We start from the raw sequence: 20,477 nt of genomic DNA on the forward strand, positions 1-20,477 counted from the left end.
CATGTTCCAAAATGTTCAAATACCAGAGGAGTGAAATTGAGGCTTGATGTATTGCCAGCAAGTTGTTGTTTTTTGTATTTGATCATCTTCCTTTCCTCCCTTCTTGCTGCAGCAAAACCTTCCTCTAAAGCTGCCTGCTTTAAAGCGTCTTGGCTGAAAGGATGAGCCATAGCCACATCAAGGTCATAGCTACACCCACAGTCATACACAACTATGTCTTGTCTATTCTCATTTTCAGAGTAACGATGTCGAGGTTCTTTCTCGTGATGAATCTTTAATTCATGTAGACAAGTGCTCCATGCATTTGCAATTTCATCGTGTTGCCACACAGGCCCACCTCCATGTTTGCATGTAAGAAGATGATATTCATTTGCCAACTTGCCACATTCACACTGGATGTTCCAGTTGACAAAAGTTGCAGGTATGTTCAACCTCAGAGATGCTGCCAAACGAAATTCGTCAGGTTTCAGTGCAAGAATCTCTTCAGTAGGAATGGCTTCCAGCCATGACCCAGCTCTCTTACCTCTTATTGATCTAAATTTAGCCGCAGCTCTATCTGATTGTGAAATCGAAGTTTCCAGGCAGGAATTTGCGTTTGTCTCATGTAGTTGACTAGATAGTTTTTGTTGTAATTTCTTGGGCTGTTTGACAAACTCACTTAAATGTTGGGAATCATCACAATCAGTAGACTTGACAGCTTGATGAATATCGGCTGAGATCTTCGAGATATTATCGGTTGAAAGCAAGAGTGATACATCGTTAGTCAAGTGAGGGAACCTAGAAGGCAAGTTTGACAGAGTATGCATCCATCCTCCTAAAAACGCAGATGAAGCAATAGCATCGACCGATGTCATTCCAAATCCTCCTAATTTGATAGGAAGTGTTGCCTGTTTCCACCGTTCATCGACTATTGATGGCACTCCCAATATCTGTCTGTCTGTCTGTCTGTCTGTCTGTCTGTCTGTCTGTCTGTCTGTCTGTCTGTCTGTCTGTCTGTCTGTCTGTCAGTCTGCCTTCCTGTCGCTACTAAAATCGCCAGATATTACAATACTAATTAACTAGGCCATTGTGAGTCAACAGATTTTATCAAATTCCTTGCCTATCAAGACCTATATAGCTATAGTTCATCAAGGTTCTCTAGATATAGAAGAATCACACATCCTTCGCGATCGATTCTCCCTTGTGAAAACCATACTACGCTGCATGAAACACCGGCGCAGGGTGTTCCTCATATTTTTTGGGGCTAATAATTAGGCCAAGCCACGTCCATTTCTCACATGCCAAGTCACGCCCATTTTCTACTTTTCTAGCTCGCAGTTTGTATACATCTAACTAAGTAAATATTATAAATTCAGGTTACAAACAAACTGCGGAACTGAGTGCCATCAGCGTGCGCATATAGGAGTGGAAACACTGTTACAGTCCGTGCCAAAAATGTGTTCATGTCTCGCTGCGATGGTCAATTGCAAATTAAATTGCATTTCGATGACAATAGAATCTAGAAGACCAATTCAGTGCAAACGACGTTGACCAATTTTAGCATTTCGTAAAATAACGAGCAATATAGGTTAGCTAGGTTAGCTAGAATAACATGTGGAGAGAGTACCGTGGAGTGCAAGCAAATCATTAGGTAGCGGAGCCGCAGGAAATTCCATTCTCTGGTCAATCGGGTTGTGGACCTTAACTACACTTACTTAAAAATAATTGATGGATAGGCTTCTGCATGCTTTTTTTAAACTCTCTTTTATAACTCTTCCGTTGCCGGATAGCGTAGTAAACGTCTCAAATAAGTGATGGTCATGCGCACTTTCCGTGTCCACGACTTCTCGACATTGGTTTTATCATACTGAAATGATGACGTGTATTGTCAAAGAGGTAGAGTCAATTAACGTCGTGAAGCGGAAAGACACGCCCAAAGTGTTTGGGGACTATAGCCTCCCCAGCCCCTTCCGACGCTACACTGGTGCAAGAAACATCATATACCTACCTGCATGTTAATTTCCTCAGCCCGAATTACAACGAAGCGAGACAGCAAACACTACAAAATGCAAACGTGCGCAAGCATGCTTATCTAGAATCTACTCAAAATGCTAGCTAGACGACAACCCACGTATCACCGACTGTTCGCGGCCGTTCACGTACACCAAAGTGCTCTTAATTTGTCAAAACTTAGAGTAGCCAGGAGGAGCAGAGTAGCCAGGAGGAGCAGCGTAGCCCATCTGCGGATAGCCTCCAGTCTGCTGCGACTGCTGAGTCGTCACGACCGTCGGTGACGTCATCGCTGCGCCGCTGTGATACACCGTCGTTCTTGCAACGTACGCTCGTCGACGCCACACGCCGCATCCGACCGCTGCAGCAATGACAACGATGATACCGAGAGCGATAAGTACCCTAGAACGACAATATCGAGACGTCTGAGCAGTAAACCGATGCTCACGATAGCAGATTGCCTTACCAGCCCCACCACGACACGGTAACAGTCAAACAAGAGCAGCAACCGTCGCCGTACCTGTTACAGCAGCAACCGTCACACCTGTAGTACAAGAAAGCGACGTCAAAACAGCTAGAATCTTTCAATTGTCATCAAGTAACGTACAGTACGCCGTTACAGAATTCATATCCATTCTGTAAAACAGATCACGGAGAGTTAGCAGTGACCCGTTTTGAATGTTTACGGGCCGTGCATTAGATACCGTGCTCCGGCTTACCGTCGGGCCGACAGAAAATGCGAAAATCGCAACGGTTGCGAAAGAGATGAGAAGGTTCATGATCTTGGTCGTTGTGTGCTTCAAAAGAGCAGAGCGGTTCGCACTTCCTCTAACGGGAGTCACTAAAAGAACGTGATGTCCCGTGATTACTACCGGTATAGCCACGCCCTACCCAGTCATTACGTACAGTACACCGCAGGCACGTTGGAAGCTTTTACAAAGTGAAGGGCTAGCGCGTTAAAGAGCGTAGTTAGGTAACGCGCGATAGCCTTATAAATTTTAAATTGGACATGCGAACAATTTGTAATTTACGACCACGTGGGCCGTACCGTACTCCTTGCCTTCCCTGAACTCAGCATTGGTTTGGGAACTACCGCATATACTATAATAGGACAATAATACCCAACTATGATTCTTAGAGGTACACTCCGTCGTTTAGCGCTACGCCCCCGCAAACTTGATTGCATGCTATACGCAATTATCAGGTCGAAAGGTTGGGCTGAGCTACAGGCAAAGCTGGATATCAAAGCGCAGTCACCGTTACAAATAAGGAAAACGTACGGGAGCGATTTTGCAATCTCGTTGTCGATTGAGTTTGGGTCGCGCGCAAACCAACTCGTCATCTTTCCTCAGGTCGAAGGCACCAAATAGGTTATGTTTTACACAAAAGCAGGTTTGAACACGCGAGCGCTACATATCAGCGTGAAAACAGAGTGCATACGATGATGGTCACATGTTAAGCATTAATTAGGTCACATGATAAGTGCAAGCGCACAAATGCAGCGTAGTTGGTCCCTTCAGCCTTGCATACGCATCCATGCCCGTTTCATAACCCACGAGCACATTATCCCAACGTTTCGCGAGTGTCTCCTTGCATTTTGATAGTACAGAGAGGCTCCTAGCGTTAGCTCGGGTTGACGGAATGTTTCTCACGTGACCATCGTATGCGTTCTGTTTTCAGGCTATTTGCTAGCGCTCTCATATCCAGCTTTGCCTGTATTCAGACCAACCTTCTATCTTGATTGCGTAGCTATGCAATCAAGTTTGTCTGGGCGTAGCGCTAAACGACTGAGTATACCCTTAATTAATTTGTATATTGTACAAGGCAGCCTTTTCTTCTCAAAGTAGAGTTCAATTGTAATTTCTATTTTGTGCTCGCCCTTTTGTCATAGTTAGCTTACCAATGCTTACAGTTAGAGAAAAGAAGAAGACAGAAAACGTGTATCTGTATGCGTAATAGCACGCTAGAGAGATCCTGCAAGGAATCACCTTTACAGCCTAGCTCCAGAGATTCAAACAGATTTTATCTACAAAGAACTTTGCAACGATTCTAGTGTAGTGCTCGCGATCGGTGCAAGAAACGTGTACTGTACGTTGCAAATGCAATCAGAATCTAGCTACTAAAGATCGAGAGTTGTCTAGAATCGGCAAGTATCTTCGATCACTGGAAGCGTTGCGGAGGGCGACGACAAACGTAGTGGACGTGTGTTCGAATAAACTGGAAGTGTAGCGTTTGCGTTATCAAGAAATTTTAGACTGGGTCGGTCCCTCGAAATGGGCCCTTGCACGGCAATGACAAATTTGATTAGTCGCAGACCTGCTCCGTTGCAAGCGCAGGGGTTTGGTATAGAAATCAGCTTTGTAGCCTAGATACGGTTGATACCGATATATGGCTTATCCATGGCCACATACCAGCGCTACCGCGTTGGGGATACAGTTGCGTAAGGGTCGATCAATATATCTAGAAAATGGGTTTCGCTACGATCAGCTACGCCTCAGATATAAATGAGTAGCCTCGACGTGGTGGAGTAACGCGCGTTATACATATGATTTATAAAATACAATATATATATATATATATATATATATATATATATATATATATATATATATATATATATATGTATGTATGTATGTATGTATGTATGTATGTATGTATATAAAGTGAACTTCAAAGCTATCAGCTATTCGCATAATCTAGTACAGACACGTGACATGACATACACAAAAATCTAAGCAATACGGCCGTGTTTCCACCAGCTTTAAACTAGTTTAGCCTAAACGCGTCTCAAAATTAATAAATCAGTTCAACTGTTTCCATTAGGAACGTGGACATCCCAGATAAGCAAAACAAACCGTCTAGGAATGCCTTATTTTGAAGTATTGGGCTGCTGTGTCACCAATTCAGAGCAACTGTTGGTTGTCACTGATTCAGTGTCTGCTAGTAGGAGTTTGCATGACGATGACCAACTTTGGCAAATACACACACACACACACACACACACACACACACACACACACACACACACACACACACACACACACACACACACTCTCTCTCTCTCTCTGTGGTTCTGATAATTTCTTTCTTCTAGTAACGACCCTACATCTTATAAGGCAATCATATCCAAGCAAAATAGTCAATATCCATCAAAACGGCGTTGTCAGAAACCATCTAAACAAGTGCGCTACTGTCCCGTGTGGAAACATGTCAATCCTTGAACCAGTTTAGCTTCTAAACCACTTGCTAAACCGATTTAGGCGCTAGTGGAAAGGCGCCCTATGCTAGTCAAGTCAGTCTACCTTTGAGGTAATCAGTTTAGGAAATAACCATATGTATATACACGCAACTTTAGTACATGTGTGTATGCTCTAACATCAATACACCTCCAACATTTACATAGAATATCTTGATCTCATACATAAAACATGCTGCTCGCTGTTCAACCCCTCTAGAACAATTACTGAGCCATTCACACAAACTGTGTTACTCGAGTATTAGTGTAGTCTTTAGGATCCCATTCAGGCGTATGGAAAGACATGTTTGATGCTACAGCCCATCTGGCAAATATGATCTTCTCACTCAAGAAGCGATGAGAACCGGTAGCAGACTTTTCATTACTAAGGTAAACATCACATTCATCACCAGTTTTGTCCCAGTAATGATACGGTCCACGAGGTTGATTTTTCTTCCTGCACAACACAGGATAAGACAAAGTCAGAATACAGTATGTAAAGCTAGAATTTCACTATCGTTTGACCCAAAATTGATTCCTTCTGAGTTAGTCTTCATTTTCTTTATTCACAAGCACGTTTTGGAAAGTACGATCAAATTACCTAGACAGTAGTTACCAAGGCCCTTGTCTGATGTGACTGTAGTTGTACACTTAGAGACTAGATGCTGATACAAACCGATTACAGGATCACTAACGATGGCTTTCAGTGACAGTCAAACAGAGTTTCTCTCTGCAAATTGAGATACCTACATACACTGTTAAACCTAGTCAAAATTTAACGGCAAAGTTTAGCCAGTATGAAATAGAAACCAGTTTCTAACTCAATCTTTAATTTCCTGCCATAACTTGATTGGTATTAGAAAAGCAACATTGGGCGCACAAGCAGCACACAATCCAACTGACAAAGTATAGTCACATCCACATAAAAACGACTTTCCCAATCAGTTTAAGTTCAAGTGTCACAATACAAGATTGAAACCATAAAACAGTATATAACGAAATGACATACTCAAGTTGAGAGCAACAGTGCCTTTCTAGTATGCATGTTTAGAAAAAGACTATAAAATCAATACTTTTTCTGTTGTTCAGTTGCAGTCACTAAACACAACCTATAATAATTCCAACATTACATGCTGTTACAGAAGAAGTGGCAACAGCTGCTATCAGCTCAATTAAGCACAACTGTTGTGCTGTTCCTCAAACCGTAAAGTATGACGGATAGCAAACTCCACAATGTTGTATTTCATAATAGCTAAGAGTTTCCTAACACTAAGAACAAAACAGTTAAGTTCGCACCTAAGAAGCAGCCCTACATTTGTTGTCAGGCAACAGTCCAGTTGCAACTTAACCAAAATTTGTGAGCACATGCAATATTGACACATCATTGATATCTCATAACAACTGTGTAGACACGTTCACTAGTCATCTATTACCTTTGTAAAAGGCACAAAAAACTACATACAATATCTGCTGTATGACGTGGCAAATTAATGACCATAATAATTTCAGTGCAATGACCCCATCTCCTTCCAAACAAATGTCTACCGTATTTCCGTGAGTAGTAACCCATGCTTGATAGTAACCCATGTTTTGAGGAGATTGAAAAAATAGTAACCCATGCTCAAACAGTAACACCTGAATCACTGACTCCTGTAGATAATTGTTTGCTGCATGTTTGTTGGTAGCAATGGAGCCAGCTTAATGTACGTGAATGGTATTGTCCAACGCTCATAGTACACTCTATGCAAGAAAGTGTCGAAACAATAATAACCTATGCCCCATGTTCTGAGGTGATTGAAAAATAGTTACCCTGGGTTATTACTAGCTGAAATATCGTATTTTATTTAATTAAATTCAGAACCACTGAGAACTATTAATTTGGAACATTGTAAGCATTCTCATATGTGTTGTTTGTGTTGCTGTTTTTCTCAAGTATTAAAATCAATTATTAAAACTCTTGAAAACACAATATTGAGGTACTAATTAATCAAAATCACAAAATTTAGTTGCTTGCTTACTTGCAGAAATCTGGTGGAATCATTCCATAGATCCTAGTAGACGAACACATGTGTCTCAATAGATCAAATGCAAACCATCCAGTTGAGAGCCAAGTGTGAGACGCATATCGACTATGATTAGTTTCCTCCTCAAACAGTTTGTCCATCCGCTGAATGTACTCTTTAGTTGACATACAAATGTCCCTGTTCTTATTAGATTTTGCATACAAAACGACGTGCTTGATATCTTGTGGACGATTGTTAGTCCACACAATAAACTTCATCCCCTGATTCCATGCTTTCAAGCTGAGTCCAAAAGCATTAAATGCTACAATGCGTGCACTTGTCTTCTGTCCAACATCCATTTCGAATCCCTTCACGGGAGCAGCATTCATTCGAAATACGCAATCCGTCCTGTCAATCTCTGATCCCTTATTCTGACCACAGATTTGTCCCGAGCTTGATACCAAAGCACAAGTGTCACACTTCATACTCAGAGTCCGATTCTCCAGAATACATCTGTAACCATCAAAATTTCCCGTTGTACTCTCACTAAGGAAATGACTGGCATTAGTGTCTTGAGAATCTTTAGCTGTTCTCTCAAATTCGTGTCTATTTCCTGTTTGAATCCATGGATTGAAGAGTCTGAGACATCTGTTCTCACCAGATTGGAACTCTCTGGCTCCAGTAAATCGTCCAGTTGCAGGTCCTTTCCACAAAACATAAATGACAAATGCTGTTGAGACAAAGCCCAGCAGAAACAGCCAAGCAAGAAATCGCAAATGGCGTCCGTTTACCATTCGGATATTGTACGTAGCGCACGCACTATTACCTCACCGGAAGTAGTGGTCTCGCGTGGCCAGACCTTTGGCGAACGCAGCTGCCACGAAAGGCGTACAGTGTACTGTAGAAAGTTTTTGATGTCTAATTTGGGAGCCAAACATTACAATCTTGTGCTACATATGATTGCATTTGGGAGTAGCCTAATAAATTTGAAATGGAGAACAATATTGTGGCGGTCGCCATTTTGGCTCACACCTTTGTGGAAGTTGGGATAAAATGCCTTGTTTGTCCTAGACAATGCTTTAGGGGCAGCATTGACTATGCATGATGGTCAACTTAAACAATAGAACACACATAAGTAACTGTTTTGACAAATTTTGATTGAGTTGGATTCCTAGATCGAATACATGCATGCGAACTGAGCAATCGTTGATCAATACGGGGAATCAGATAAAGACAGATATCATCTGCACATGCACCTGCACCTGCAGTAAAACCCAAATTTAGTCTGATATACTCTATACCTGAAGATCATCAAAATAAGCAGCAAACGTGCTGTACAGTACTAGATACCGAGACCAAACACCATCTTGTTTCAAACCATTAATAAAATTCAGGGAAAATGTTTCTGATAAACTTGACCCACTCAACTCGGCCTTTCAAATTCTTGTACCAAACTTCAAGCAATTGGAGAGTTATAAGATTCGGACCTTGACATTTCAGATTCCGAACAGACAGCATTGCCTCTGTCAAACACTTCGGAGGATTTATGAAATTTGATCTAAGACAAAAAAAACCACAGCAACCAAGACATCAGGCCAGTGGGTAAGATGTAAATGTAAACAGTAGTAATAAAAACTGAAAATCAGTACTAGTTCACATACAAATGATGACAATCAATTTCCACAAGTTCACAGTCGAGTACCACATTTACAGACATGCAGACATCCATTGTACATCTTAGTAGTATAGACCATAATCGAATTCACAAAATTTTAATGCTTGTGATATCCTTCGTACGGATACGGTCAGCATAGTATGTCACATGCCACCGTTTCTGGACTGATGTCATATCGCATCAAACAAACTGTGGAGTCGATGACTCTTCCGATTCCGATACTTGCTGTTTGTTTATTCTTTTTGACATCTTGTTGCGTGAAGATGACTTACGAATCAACCTTCCACTGGCTGCATCATCATTCACATTAGAGTTACTCCACCACGGGCCTTGTTGCCAAAACAAATTCTGCTGTGTGCTCTCTACCAAATTCCTCTCTCCTCGACGATCTGGCATAAAACGAGGTACGACATTATGTCTATAAAGTGCCCTTCCATCGGTAGAAAGATACACTTGTTGTCTGCGAGGCTGACCAGAGGACACAATCATTGGCTGTCCGATAGGTCTTGAAGGCTGGAGCACTGTACGACTATGTCTTAAGCTCCAGTCAACATCACGGTAGTGGTGGTCTTCTACTTGCTCAAGTGAAGTTGGATTACGATAAGTTTGTCTTCCATCAACGTCATGATCACCTACCGATGAAAGATTCGATCTTTCCAGTGAAGAATTTCTGTCATCCAAATACGTATGAGACGTGGCACGACTGTAGGAGAGCATCTGTTTGTTGGTAAACAACACAGCTTTGATTTTCGTTCTCACTTCCACATTCAACCCACACTGCAAAAGCAGCATCGAGCCAGCATGCATAACGCAAAATGTGATGAATATAACTCGAAATGCCAGGTGGTCGTCAACGGTACCGAGGATTACCAAACATCCAAACAAAACAGTAAGAACGAAAAGAGTGAGTGTCACCGCATTTGTCCGCAGACGCAATAGATCGGCTGGCTGTGGTGTCCGACCAATGACCCGATGAATGAGAAAGTAGAGAACAAGGTTGAAACCAATGAGAAGTCCAAACGGAACATAAAATGTCGTTATAAGAGTGACATTATGTTCTATCCAGCAACTGAAAACAGCACAAATGTGATTAAATTATCTACTTTCAACCAGGTGGTCACGTGATAATTGTGTATTTAATTTCATAATTCATAATTAATAAATTAATAAACTATTAGTTAATTATTTACTTATAAATATTGCAGAACTCACAATTCTGTGCCGCCATAAATCGAAACATTTGTAACATTGCCTATGACAACCAGTGACACAACAACACTCAGAGGTAGGCCTAAACAAGACACATTCAAATATCACTATTGTATCACTGAACCGTGTTACTGAGTGACATTACCCCAAGCGAAAGCAAATCGCTTCAAAATATTTGTGTTCTGTGTGACCCCTATCCTCCGAGTCTGTTTAATGTAAAATGTTATTGCTTCAATGGCAAGCCACACAAGGGCTGAAAGCAATCCAAAATGAAGCACAGCAGCAACAGCTTGACACACACCGTTTGGCGATGTCCTAAATATTCCAGCCAGAAATGGTACCATAATGAATATGTGAGCAATTGCAAAGTTCTTCTGAATTTTCATATAAGTTGATGTTTTTTGTTCCCTACATGACAAAGAAAACCAAATACAATTTTAAGTAAATCGCACATATGGGCCTATTACTAAAGTTTACTCTTACCGCACAAGAGCGATTAATACAAACATAAGGCACACAAAAAAGAGAGACACACCACACCCAATGTAGACTTCAAGATGAAGTTCGCGATCATGTTCAGTGCAATTAGCACAAGTCGATGTCTAAAGACATTCATGTGTACACACACGATAAGGCAACAGTTGTTGCCACATGACTCACCAATAAAATGCCAAAGTTTGTTAAATGATTGCATTTGCATACAGTCACCTTACTGTTACTCATCTCGGCATCACGCCAACAACCATCAGTCAACCAACCACCAAGTTGATCTATAGATATCAATATGTTTATGTTGTAAAATGCACACACACACACACACACACACACACACACACACACACACACACACACACACACGCGCGCGTGCACACACACACACAGACACTGACATACATACAGACAGAGACAGACAGACAGACAGACAGTCACACAGACACACACAGACACACACAGACACACACAGACACACACACACTCACACACACACACACACACACACACACGCACATTCACTGACCCACTTCCCCACCCACTGACCATCAAACCGACCCACCCACTCACCCATCTCCTACCCACCCACCACCACCACCACTGTACACATCTAAATCACACAGTTGCAACCTACCGTTTACTGATGAATTCCAGTAAGCACACACAGCAACCTCATGATTTCCAAGTTGACGATGCCTGATTGCAATTTCGACCTCACTCTGGATTTGTACCACACGACTACCAGAAACTGTAACCTTGCTTCCAACAACCCACTCCTCACTCAAACTCACCGCCGAAGAATCACGAGTCCGAAACAATGCATTCAATGCATACACCACCAACTGAACTCGAACCATTGAAGCACTTAATCCAAGTTCGTTAAGAACAGCAGGCGGTAATCGTATTCCAGCAATCATGTTATCTCCTGCAGTCTCAAGTAAGGAATCCTTGCCATTTGTTGCCAGTAAATCAAATCTCCTGCCTGATGCACCAGTAGCAGGACTGACCGCTACAAAGGTAGCACCATCAAACGAAGACGGGTTGGAGTCTATAATCCTCACAGCCAAGTTGTCTGATTGCATATTCATAGAAGAGATACCAAACGGTAAAGCAATCGACTCCCCATAGATCTCAATCAAATTCAATAATCTAAACAAATTAATTAATTAATTAATTAACCAATGTTTCTCTCCTTCCAGGGTTGCAGTGGCTATTTCCTTTGTTATTTGTTGTGATGTAGCCGTATTTAGAAGGGGCAAGTACTGTATGTACAAGAACTATATAACGTGTGTATTAAAATCTGCATGTCTAACCGGGTGCTGGTCTGAAAATGCATCTGTCCATAATCAAGATTAGAGCTTGTAGCAGAAACCAGTTGAGACACCGTTTCGACACCATCTGTGCCAATCTGACGTAATCAAGCTATAACTATAGACACGTTTTACCATGTGCAGTTGAGTGCATTCAAACCTGTAGACTAGCTGTCCCAAAGCGAGGATCCCAGACACGTTCCAAAAGAGTAGTCGCATACACGAGATCGTCTGAACTCAAATTGACAGCACCGCTTATCAATCTCTTCACTACAGCTGCAATCTGATTCCTGTTTCCAACAGAAACAGTTGCCTAGCAACAAAAATAAACAAAAGTTATAAAACATAAATTAAATATTATAAGTAGGGGCATAACGACACATAAGTAATAATTAAATCAACACATACTTGAGAATATGCATCCAACCACCGTGTGGTGTCAGACAAATAGAGACACCGTGATGTATTAGATTTACCCCACTGGCGGTTTTCATTGCACATTCTAGTTGCATTAGCAACCATCGTTGACATTGCCTGAAAACCGATCGGGCAGTCTAGAAACGCAACCGTTCCAGCTGTTGTTTGTTGCCATGGAAATGTGCCTTTGTCATCAACAGTTATTTCAGGAGAACACGATTGCTGATCAGCAACTGACCATCAAGACATAAACAAAAACTCAAACAAGATATCTAATGTTTATTAAATCCATTACCAACACAAGACTTCTTGTCTGCTGCTAGAACCAGATTTCTCGTACAAAGACACATATAGTTGCCTTCAAGATTCATGCAACCTTGCTTGCAACTGTTAGAAAATTCCAAGCACTCATTGATATCTACAATGCACCACAGTTCACTCTGACCATAATAACTTCAATTCTTCATGTAGCTTACCGCGACACGACAAACCATCCGACTGAATATTATACCCAGGATTGCATACACACGAATAGCTGCCATGGCTGTTGACACACCGATGTTGGCAACCACCTCTATCAATCCGACTGCATTCATCAACATCATCTGCAAAGACAACAGCAAATTTTAAAAATTAATATCAATAATAAAGGTGCTGTAACGTGCTATATTATAGTATTACCACATATAAGAGCATTCTGTGAAACATCGAGCACTCGAACTGCACTCGTCGGCCAACTGCAGAGAATGTCTGAGATGTCGATGTCTACTTGAGTATTCTCCAGCCAACGTCGAAATGGTAGTAATTGACAGTCACATTGAAATGGGTTGTCCCCAAGACGTCTGTATTGAAATAGTTCAAATGAGACATATTTGTATCGAATATTGTAGATTTTGTCTGTTGTGTGAGTGACTTACAATAGTGATAGAGATGAGAAAGATGTTGCAGGCTCATCGATCACAGCAATTCTGTTGTTTTTCAGATACCTTGATTGATTAATTAGGTTACTTAATTAATCTATTAAAATCAGTGTAATTGAATGATTGTACATATACAGTGTGCTCACTACTTTTACTGGATTCTATACGTACAGAAACATCGAGAACATTAAAACTAACATACCGAAAAAGCAGGAAGAACGCAGAAACGGATGTTGAATTGCACGGTGTTCACACATGCGCAGTCGATATGCGTCCTCTCAATAAATTATGATAACTGCGCATGCGTAGACATCAAACCGGGTAACATTGAAGAGGAGAACGGAAATAACCAAGACACAATTATATAATAGACCATTCAGTTAGAAATAGAACTAAAAGAAACTACGGGGGCCACGGAGGCCATGGGCCCCCCAACTAAGCAACCTGTATGGTCACTATTTAGAAAATAAGTCATCGTGAAAAAGAGCTACTAGTAGAGAAAACAATGAGCTCGAATGATCACAGTCACACACTTGCGCGCAAATACTTTCTGGGTACACGAGGCCACGCTAGCCGATTGAGTTTGGGCCCCAAAATGGATGCCATTCCTATGCCACTGTATGTTGTTTGCGTTATTGAAAAAAGAACAGAAAAATTATTACACAGTCTAAAAAGGCAAAAATAAACAAAAAATACAAAGAGTAGTATTGCTAGACGAATACGACAAATACAGACGGCACAAATCTAGACTCTTAGCTAATTAGCTAAATAGTCTACTACTTAGCATCTCAGTTCGACTTACAGTTGCTGTAGACGAGGTACCTCCTTGAAAGTATTTCGTTTCAATGTGGTGACTTTATTGTCATTGAGATTCCTGCCCAACCCAACAAGGTGACCACGCCTATATACACGTGACGATGCTCACACAACTTACAGCACAATCAGAGATCGCAGATCCGCTGATACTTTATCTAACGCGTCCAAGTGAGATATGGAATTGCCTTCCAGGTATCTTAAACACAAAAAGCGATTAATTGACGTCTAAAATGTGCTGGGCGTGCCCGTTGGTCGCGTGCCATCCTGCAGTAGGCGTTTTGCTCTGACAATGCTATGCGCTTCTCGGTACAACAATCGCACTCACAGATGTGTTAGATTGTCAGGAAGATCTAGAGGCACCTCCGACAGTCCTTTGTGTTTGCAGTCGACGACAGGAAACGAGCTGCAGTTGCACGCTTGAGGGCATACACTACTCCCTGAACCATCTCCCTGACTTGCAACTGTTTCAACAAGAAAGAACAAGAAGAAAGCAAAGCAATTAGCCATTTGATCGATGAAGTAAACAACAGCCTGCAACGAAATTCGATATCAAGCGCATTTACGCGCACGAGATCGGGATATGCGAGGCAGAGCAAAGGATCCGGGACACCGCCTAGAATGGCATTCTCTGAAAAATCGACGATCAACGTATTCTTGCCGTCTAATCAGACCTGCAAACCAGGTATTAAACATTGAAAGTCTGTTGCTGCTCTTTCTAAAATATTATCGCCTTATTTAGGTCAACACGCTTTGGGATGGAACAAAGATATCAATAATTGTTCTATTTACGTGATAGCAGCCTTTGTAACCGAAGAATATGCATCGCGCGTCGACAATTGTGAAGACTTGTTATGGTCACGTGTAATGGGCCAAGTTTCAGATCACGTGACCGTTGGTGAAGTAGGCCAGCTTCCATTTTTCGTGTCCGATAGTCAATCAGTGCTTCCTAACAAGAGCCAACGCACTGTATTTATTTATTACAACAATGGGTCCAATAACCCTACTTACAGACTCAGAGAATTCGAAGAAGATGGCTCCCCTGTGAACTTCTCGAAGCATCTTCAACCTGATGACTTTAATGATGGTCTTGAATTCGCTCTTGCTGCTATTAACACTGTACCTTTTCTAATGTCTTCATTATCAAAATTTCATGGACATCATATTTTTTCGCCACAAACAAATAGTCACATGACAGAGATTACATTTCTAAAAATTATATTGGCTGGTATCACGCTTGTCACTTGGGGTATGAAAGGCCTTTTGAAGTTATTTATGCTGTTCATTACTGGCTGTAGTACCCTACCATTATTCAACCGTCTGAATGTTTTAACAGTTGGTATGTATGAGTGATTGTTATGAAATAATTATTGCATTGTTCTGATGTGTCACACCACTTTGTTTCAGGGCGACTGATAGCTACTAGAAGAAATCAATATAATTACTGTGTTCAAGACGTAAAGAACAGAAATGATGCAGGGCAGCAGAGAATGTACAAAATTATATAAATGTTTTATTCACTAATTTGTAATGTTATTATAATTTTTAAAAATTGCAGTTACATCCATTAATGTACGTACATAGATTTGTTAAATAAATTATAAAAATTAAAAATAATAAATAAATGTTGGCTAAATAATTTAATGTACGTACAGATTTAAAATTTAGAAAAATTTATCCATTTGTAATTTTATTTTTTTATAATTTCTTTTAAATTATAGTTACATTCGTTAATGTATGTACATAGAATTGTCTCTTAGATTGTCGAATATGGCATGGTCTATTGGTATGGATATGGTATTAGGCATGGCTGTTTCATTGTGGCTACTGTCTGACAATAATATATTGTTCATGGCTAAACTCATTGGCGACAGTGGGCAAGATGCAGTGGGACTAGTTGAAAGGCAGTTGGTCTGGTTGATGGGTGTTCCAGCAGGGCTCAAATTGAATAGTGCACTAGATCAACTGCTCGGTGAATTCTTTCTGTATCTCATTGGGATCTGGAGTGGTATGAAGTTGTACTATGGATAGTGTACTGAGTGCCGCTAATGTTTTTGACTTATTTGTTTAGCGTATCTTCGATTTGTTGTTGGTCCACTTCTGTATCCCATTGTATTCTTTATGACGCTGTCGAGCTGTTTGGGTATGTCTGTACTGTTGGCTCTCTTGGGTGATATCCTCTCTGTCATGACCTTTCATATATATTGCTTTTACGTCTTTGCAGCAAAGTTAGCTTGTTAATTATGTCAGCCGTTAGTGTGAGTGGTTGCTGATTGTCATTGATTAGGATGTACAGCGTGCAAGTGTATACTCTTGGGTCACTGTGGAGATTGTTTACAGGTACAAAAGTAGAGTACATGTGTATGCGCGCGTGCACACACACACACACACACACACACACACACACACACACACACACACACACAATCAACTTGTTTTCTTCTAGGCAAAAAGTGGAATGTCCTTCGCAACAGAGTTGACTCGTGTGAGTACAATGTTGATCAGGTTGGATCGTTGTTGATATTTCTAATCCACAACGTGACCAAATGATTCTGTGTGTGTTTTAGCTGTTCCTTGGCACTCTACTTTTTACAGTTTTGTTTTTTCTCTTACCCACCGTTGCGATGTACTACTTTGTGTTTTGTCTGGTAAGCTTACTGATATGCAACGATTAAATTTGTATTTATGTTGTCATTGTACACGTGTAGTTGCGGCTCATTGTATTGTCTTTACATGTGGTCATCAGCATCACAATCAGTGTTTCTACCACATTGCCTATCTATGGCTTATTGATTAGATTGTTGAATCCTCTTCAGTTCCCAGGTATGGATCATGTGACCATAACTGGTTAGTGGCTACATGTAATGATATCGTGTAATAGGTGGAATTAAGCTTGAGTTGAAAACGCCACTGCCATCATGGTAACACATCTGCTCTTGGTTAAACAGTCAAAATTAATTAAATTTTAAAATGTAGTTTATCGAGCATCCACCTACTTCTCAAAGTAATAATTATTGACTTCTAACTTACCTACCCTTCTAAAACTTGTTGTGAATACAGAGGCAGTCGTGTAGTTGGATGAGTTTGTGGCAGTGGAGCGGATGCCCAACACTGATGCAAATGGTTGATATCAAGAATCTCGTAAAGTTACTATTAGTGGGACAACTTGTTTATCCATGGAGCTGGAAAGAGATGAACAAAGTGTGAGCTTGTGTAAACGTTATTTCTGTACAGTACCTCATTGATTTTTACGTGTTGTAATGTTGTAATGTGAATGCTTACATTAGAATTATTTATTTAAAAATATAATGGCGGCTCACTCAGTTCCCACCTGCTTAACAAAGGAGCAGCAAACTTATCTGAGTAGCGATAAAGAGCGTACCAGCAATTCCTGTGTGAACATGTTGGTATTGCTGTTTGGCTTGTCTCCTAAAATTAGTAGTTGGACAAGAGGAGACATTATGTTGTGCCAAATGCTGTGTTATTGTTGATATACTTATTAGGACGTTTACAATTGACATCACTGTATGCAGTGCCACGTGCTTCATTCAGTCAAACTTGTTTCTATGCCAATAACCATAGTGGCTGGCATTACATTAGGTCACTGTTCATTGTTTACATCCTTTAGCGAAAGCAAAATTGTTGACATTTATTGATTGTTAAAAGGACTCCTTATCATGAAATGTTTGGGACAAACTGTTACCTAGGATATTTAGACTTGAGTTATTTTCCTTACTGTGAGAGATTTTATATCTTTGTTCTTCGTAGAATTTGTAGTCTTGGAAAAGTTCAGAATTTTTCCAAAATTTTGAATGTACAGTTGTCGTGTTCTGTTGTTGAACACAAATATTATCAGCAAAGTTGGTCCATGCAGCAGAGTGATGACAAAGAAAAGATACCACAACACTTTCAAACTCTTTATTGATGCCATCAATGCCAGTATCCACGTGAGGCCCAACAAAGAAAATATTCCAGTGAAAGTGCGCAGTTTCCTTTTTGTGTTGGACACACGACTATTTAAGGTGGCCATCTTGGTCGTCTTCATGGTGGTGTGGATGCTCACCACCAGAACAATGAAAGTCAACAAGTTGAACAGCACAATGATGCTGACAGGTGCAACAAAGCCAACTAAGAGAGATATTTCTGCTTGCAAATAGCAGAGTTTGTCCGTAGCATAATCGATATTCACATTGCTGCCTTTATCTAACACAAGGCACGTGACACAAACAAAGAGTGGGATGCCCCATCCAATAATGTTGTAAAATATTAGTGACTTTCTTGTCTTTGTATGTGATGATGTTATTGAAGTGATCACAAATGATCGCAACAGATTGACTGCAATCACTGATGACCAAGTGAAATGGCTGAGAGCAAAGTAGTGAAAGAGAAATCCTATTAGAGTGCACAGCCACTTGATTTCAACTCGATCGGCTCCCACCAATAATATCAGAAATGTAACACCAAGAGAGAGGACATAACTCATAGTGCATATTCCCGGTAGAGTTCTTAGCTCAGTAAACAGGCAGTATGTCACAAAGACGATCAAACAGCACAGACTTGTGAGAGCGCATGCGACAGCAGACAGGATGATAGGCAGCATTTTAACATTCCACACCTTATGAATAGTGGTGTAATTCTTTGAGAAGACATTGCATCGAAACACAGTTCCATTGATGTGAATATATTCTCCAATTTTGAGATAGGCACCGGTCACGTGATCATGAATATGTCCATCCTCCAACACTGAGAACTCCGTCTGCTTCAAAGCAACGACTTGATTACAAGACAAATGAAATTTTGTATTGCAAACTATAGCTTGATCGCTTTCGACAACGTAACAGTCAGGTGTGGTATCAGTGATGTTCTCCAAGTCCAATAGGCTGCCACTCCCAGAAAAATTTTGCACCTCGATATCAAGAGATGTGGCATAATTGCATTGCCCTTGAGCACACGTTGACGTGTTGGCTTGCAGAACATTGAAGACAGGTCTGCAGCTGTCATTCCTAGAGACGTGTACAGTGGCATTAGGACAGGTCTCACGTACAACAGTCTCATCTCTCACCACGTGGAAAAATGGCTTGTCTGGTGCCATCATGACACTTCCATCTAGTATATGTGCAATACCATAATGTTGACAATTCAAGTCAACGTATTGTGTTGTTAGTGTTGATTCATCGAAACCGTTGCAAACAGCACAATATCGGTTCTTCGTTCTAGCATCAGATGTCGTCGCCAGTAGGTAGGGCCAGTCAAACGGCGTGTATTCACATTTCTCTCGAATGCAGAGATCATAAGTTAGTACAGCACTTTCCTCTGGAAAAGAGGGACATCGATCAACGACTAGCAAACAATCCCACGTTGTTCGAATGACGTCACCAACTAGAATTGTATAAACGACACAGCTGGCGACGTAAGTCCATCTCCCGTCATACATGTAGTCTAGGCGGTCATGATCAGGAGGCAGTACATGCCCTGACGTTAATGCAGTGATGTTAGCCAGCTCTCTCGTACAGTTGAGCAGCAGTGGTAAGTTCCACGTTCTACTAGACTTCTCGTCGGTGCAAGTCGAGCAGGTCCATTGAAAGTTGCTGTTGTCAACGTCGATCGGAGATCGAACAGACACGTTCGCCACATGCTGTGTACCACCTCTGGAACAAGATCTAGATTTTGGACGTTGTGCGTACGTAACGTTGACAACATGATGTAGCCCATCTACAGTCTGCACGTTGAGCAGAACACGATCAAGAGCACTACCTTCAGTCCACTCTGTAAATGTGTACAATCCTAGAGAAACGTCTGGTGAGGGTACAATGTCGTGAAGTCGAGGAACTTCATCTGGACCGGTACTGTAACCACTGCTTTCCGATAGAGAATCGCTATCGTTATTGCTGACCGATCTCTGTTGCTTTCTGTTGAGGCCGGATGTCGCCCATTCATGAGCGTCTTGTGAAGATGATGTAGCGCGACCTTGAGCACTAGGGGAGAGGAACGACAATGTGAACAGCAACAGCAGTAGATTGGACAGTTTCAAGCTGAATGGCAGAGACTGGTCGTCAACACTGCATGAACCCATCACAAACAAATTGCATCGATTCGAGACAACCCACTGGTCTAGACGCAGTTGCGGTCACTACATTTGATCTCGTGGTAATTAACTAATTAATTAGTGTTATGTGAAACGGTCACACCTGCACGCGTGTCAGACGAGTCTAGATCCTTTCTGCCGCGTCATACTTCCGGGCGAGAATTTGGGTATGACGCGGCTGGAAGACTACGCTAGAGTGCGGTTGTATAGTGTTCTCCTTCTAATTCTTTCTAAATTTTTATTGATTACAATGGTTTTAACTTCTTGCAAATTTTAATTTTCTAAATTTTCTTTGTACACTGTACTGCTCTAGAGCGATCGAGCAGTCT

General features: G+C 41.2%; 4 protein-coding genes across 5 annotated transcripts; 1 reads left to right on the forward strand and 3 right to left on the reverse strand.

Moving 5' to 3' along the window:
• Window positions 1-1,975: 1,975 nt before the first annotated feature.
• On the reverse strand, window positions 1,976-2,920 carry LOC134184640 (uncharacterized). Its single transcript, XM_062652381.1, has 5 exons — window positions 2,896-2,920; window positions 2,709-2,830; window positions 2,597-2,625; window positions 2,456-2,533; window positions 1,976-2,391 (listed from the first exon to the last, which is right to left on the reverse strand). The coding sequence occupies exons 2-5, from the start codon at window positions 2,766-2,768 to the stop codon at window positions 2,163-2,165; spliced, it is 396 nt and encodes a 131-aa protein (XP_062508365.1). The 5' UTR covers window positions 2,769-2,830; window positions 2,896-2,920; the 3' UTR covers window positions 1,976-2,162.
• Window positions 2,921-5,301: 2,381 nt separating this feature from the next.
• Window positions 5,302-8,028, reverse strand: LOC134184585 (alpha-N-acetylgalactosaminide alpha-2,6-sialyltransferase 5-like). Its single transcript, XM_062652318.1, has 2 exons — window positions 7,243-8,028; window positions 5,302-5,681 (listed from the first exon to the last, which is right to left on the reverse strand). The coding sequence occupies exons 1-2, from the start codon at window positions 8,019-8,021 to the stop codon at window positions 5,462-5,464; spliced, it is 999 nt and encodes a 332-aa protein (XP_062508302.1). The 5' UTR covers window positions 8,022-8,028; the 3' UTR covers window positions 5,302-5,461.
• A 522-nt stretch (window positions 8,029-8,550) lies between these two features.
• Window positions 8,551-14,603, reverse strand: LOC134184526 (adhesion G protein-coupled receptor L4-like). The gene is made up of 16 exons (XM_062652239.1): window positions 14,392-14,603; window positions 14,185-14,262; window positions 14,053-14,124; window positions 13,248-13,316; window positions 13,012-13,172; window positions 12,807-12,935; window positions 12,626-12,748; window positions 12,322-12,563; window positions 12,074-12,226; window positions 11,917-12,011; window positions 11,238-11,752; window positions 10,772-10,881; window positions 10,595-10,713; window positions 10,257-10,519; window positions 10,115-10,193; window positions 8,551-9,971 (listed from the first exon to the last, which is right to left on the reverse strand). The coding sequence occupies exons 1-16, from the start codon at window positions 14,571-14,573 to the stop codon at window positions 9,083-9,085; spliced, it is 3,279 nt and encodes a 1,092-aa protein (XP_062508223.1). The 5' UTR covers window positions 14,574-14,603; the 3' UTR covers window positions 8,551-9,082.
• Window positions 14,604-14,670: 67 nt separating this feature from the next.
• Window positions 14,671-17,401, forward strand: LOC134184527 (phosphatidylinositol N-acetylglucosaminyltransferase subunit Q-like). 2 transcript variants are annotated; one of them, XM_062652241.1, is made up of 12 exons: window positions 14,671-14,748; window positions 14,806-15,402; window positions 15,471-15,555; window positions 15,824-16,071; window positions 16,135-16,291; window positions 16,351-16,403; window positions 16,510-16,568; window positions 16,631-16,711; window positions 16,772-16,886; window positions 16,945-16,984; window positions 17,040-17,067; window positions 17,124-17,401. In XM_062652241.1, exons 1-12 carry the CDS (start codon window positions 14,685-14,687, stop codon window positions 17,268-17,270), a joined length of 1,674 nt encoding a protein of 557 aa, XP_062508225.1. In that variant the 5' UTR covers window positions 14,671-14,684; the 3' UTR covers window positions 17,271-17,401. The 2 variants fall into 2 exon arrangements, with proteins under 2 accessions (XP_062508225.1, XP_062508224.1); XM_062652240.1 differs by having other exon boundaries at window positions 15,938-16,071.
• The last annotated feature ends 3,076 nt before the right edge of the window (window positions 17,402-20,477 follow it).

The sequence above is a fragment of the Corticium candelabrum genome, chromosome 9, assembly GCF_963422355.1.
Source record: "Corticium candelabrum chromosome 9, ooCorCand1.1, whole genome shotgun sequence".
Lineage (NCBI taxonomy): Eukaryota > Metazoa > Porifera > Homoscleromorpha > Homosclerophorida > Plakinidae > Corticium > Corticium candelabrum.